Source organism: Nestor notabilis, unplaced genomic scaffold, assembly GCF_000696875.1.
Source record: "Nestor notabilis isolate BGI_N333 unplaced genomic scaffold, ASM69687v1 scaffold34625, whole genome shotgun sequence".
Taxonomy (NCBI): Eukaryota; Metazoa; Chordata; class Aves; order Psittaciformes; family Psittacidae; genus Nestor; species Nestor notabilis.
The window spans coordinates 1-2,987 of record NW_009930348.1 but is presented as its reverse complement, the minus strand read 5'-3'; the positions used below and the strand labels follow the sequence as shown (position 1 = coordinate 2,987).

General features: G+C 37.1%; 1 protein-coding gene across 1 annotated transcript in view; it reads right to left on the bottom strand.

Moving 5' to 3' along the window:
• DSG2 (desmoglein 2) overlaps nt 1-2,767 on the bottom strand; it is a gene marked incomplete at its 5' end in the record, with an annotated part of 15,260 nt that extends 12,493 nt beyond the window's left edge. The window contains 4 exon segments of the mRNA XM_010015352.1: nt 296-440; nt 690-848; nt 1,736-1,870; nt 2,732-2,767. Of these exon segments, the coding sequence (XP_010013654.1) occupies nt 296-440; nt 690-848; nt 1,736-1,870; nt 2,732-2,767 (475 nt within the window).
• Between the last annotated feature and the right edge of the window lie 220 nt (nt 2,768-2,987).

Sequence of the window (2,987 nt, the reverse complement as noted above, 5' to 3'; positions counted from 1 at the left end):
CCTGCTGAAGGACTCTGGCTCCTGGATTTGCAGTAGCTTTGACACCAAACCAAAGGTGCCATAAGAGGAAATGTTGTTCTTTGTTGTCTTTATGTGGATGCTTTCCCTTAGTCACACCACACAGCTTAGCCCTGAATAAAAATTTGCATTCACACATGGATAACCTGGCCTATCCAAAGCAAGACAATGTATCCTTGTCACTGAAGATATGCTGCTGAAAAGAGCGTATCAAACTTGTGCCCTTGCATGTTGGGAAAAGTGGGATGAAAAAAACCAATTCTTAAAATAATGTTACCTGTTTCACTTAATTCTTCCACTGAACCAACAAAAACTTCATGTGAAAACACTGGAAAATTGTCATTTATATCCACTATTTTAATTGGGAGGTCTATTGGCTCTTCCAGTTTTGCTCCAGTCTTATCTAGCGCATGACCTCTGAGCTGAAATAATACAGAAAGAAACAATAAGCAAATCCAATAGATGACCGTAATATATATACATATGTGAAATATACATATATAAAAAAATCTAAGCATCATGTAAGCATAAATAATACACTTATAAATATGAACATGTATACACAGCCAAATATCCAGGGACATTAAAACTAATAAAGCAAACGTGACTGAACAAAATAAATAAAAATGGATAGGAGGACACCAGAAGGAAAAAGTTACTACTCAACTTACAAGTAGCATTGGAGTCTTTTCTCTGTCAACCCTTCCTGTTATGTTCAGGTCTCCAGTCTTCCCATTGATAACAAATAATCCATAAGGGGGTTCTGTTACTCCTTGACCAGATATAGTATAAGTTACCACTATCCCTGTATCTTCAAGATCAGAATGTATCTAGCAGGAATATAACAGATTAAATAGCATTTGGTAAATAAAACCACATTAAAAAATGCAAAGAAAATATTCTTGCTATTTCTGTAATGAACAAACAAAAAAATATTAAACACATTTCCCTGCACATTTTTGAACATGGAAATGTTGAGATCAGTGTAGGAAGGGCTGTATGTTCTCTTTGAGGATCTGGTGCAGGGAGATGAGGAACATGATAGGCAGTGCAGCAGCTGGGAACTATGAAGTGGAGAGGTCTGTGGGAGAAGAAAAATGGGACTGCTTGTACAAAGAGAGTGGGTTAGGATAAAACTGCAAAGAAAGGCTGGAAAACCACTGTCATAAGATGAAAAGCTGAAGTCAGGGAAGAAGATCTTGAACAAGTTGAGTCGGGGAGACTGAAGTTACTTGAGCAAAGCCTAGAAATAATATATAACAACTTTTTAAGGGAAATTGGACCTAAGCTAAGGATATGCACAAAGGATAACACCTTGGTTATTTTTAGCTCTGTTTCCTAAAAAAATTAGGCATGCATAGTCATGCTCCATTCTGCCCAATCACCACCAGCAGTTTTGGGACCCATTTGCTGAGTTCAACTATAGCTGAGTAGGGGTGATGGAGTAAAAAACCTCAAAGATAGTGCATTCCCCAAAGTTTGATAAAAGCTGGTGTTTAGGAAAGGATGAGAGACTGAGCCAAATCAGGCTGCAAGAGTAACTCATTTGCTGAAGGAATGGAACAGAAGAAAATGCGCAAATTTTCAACTGACGTTCAATAGACCTTTCAAATTAAATAAACATTTGTGCATATGTTTATGGAGGCTACACCCTTACTATACTTTTTTTGTCTCTATTTTTACGTGTATTCTGAATTTATTTATTTTCTGGGCTTACTCTAGCAATTGGATTCTTATAGGAATTGTCTTCCTCTTCCCGTATGAAAGCCGGAGGGACTGTCCATTCTCGTTTCTGTCTGACTAGGCTGTTGGGATGAGACAACGTGCCACTCCTGCCATTTTGATTATAAACCTGTGAAGAAACAAGACTGAATGTCAGCATTACGCTTAGCCATTTCAGATGAATACTATATTGCTCCTGTAGCCTAGACTTCCGAATAGCTTTTGCTCTTTCAATAGCTAGTAACTTCGAAATCATGGAGTAGCATTAGCCTTCCGAGCCACAATCTAAGAGCTATACATGCCTCAAGTTGTTTGAAGAGGAAAACTGTTAGTCTTTTCATCAAGGCACAGTTAGGTAAGGCAGTCTTTAAATACATCAGCAAGTTCCCATGACTAGGGGTTGGTGAAAATGCACCTGTCATCAGATGTGTGAAGATGTTTGGCACTAAGGCTGTTTTGAACCACCATTTCTGCCTTATTGCCCCGTTTATCATCCCACCAATACTGCTTCTTACTCAACCTGCTCTCCAAAACAGAATACACGAAACATCCATTCAACCCATCCACTGTCTCTGCTTTCCTTGCTCAACTACTCCTCATTTTTACTCTGTATTACACCCTTCATCCTTCTGTCCTGTTTAGTCCCTACTGTGCCTGTTGACTTCCAGATTAACATTTGGAAACGTTTCCAATTAACATCTTCCATAAAATAGTAGCTGATTTACACAAGAGTTAAAAAGAGATATATGAAAACTTAGTATTTTAGGGGAAGTTTCTCAAAGTTGAAGACCACCCAGTTTGATGGATGTAGGAATCTGTTCACTTACATTTCACCTTTAATTTCACTAATCATGACACAGCTTTCATTGTTTCAGAAAATGGTAAAACTCAATATATTTATCAACTGAAGTAAGTTACACCTTTGACACTTTGCTCAGAGAACCCTTTTTCAGGCACTGATAAAGAAAAGCAATTTTCCATTATTTCTTACCTTCACATAGAGTCCATTTCCATAATCCAAACAGATCTGGAATGGAAGTTATGATAATCATTATTAATTCTATGTCACTTTAGCAGTATTAAAACTTAACTGATGTGACTTTCCTCATACAAACAGCAAAGCCATAAGGAAGAGAGCATCTGACCTCTATAAATTTTTACTATTTACCCATAATAGCTTCCAAAAAATTCATCCATAACCATTCACACTAAATTATTAGTATATAATTAAATAATTTAACTGTAAT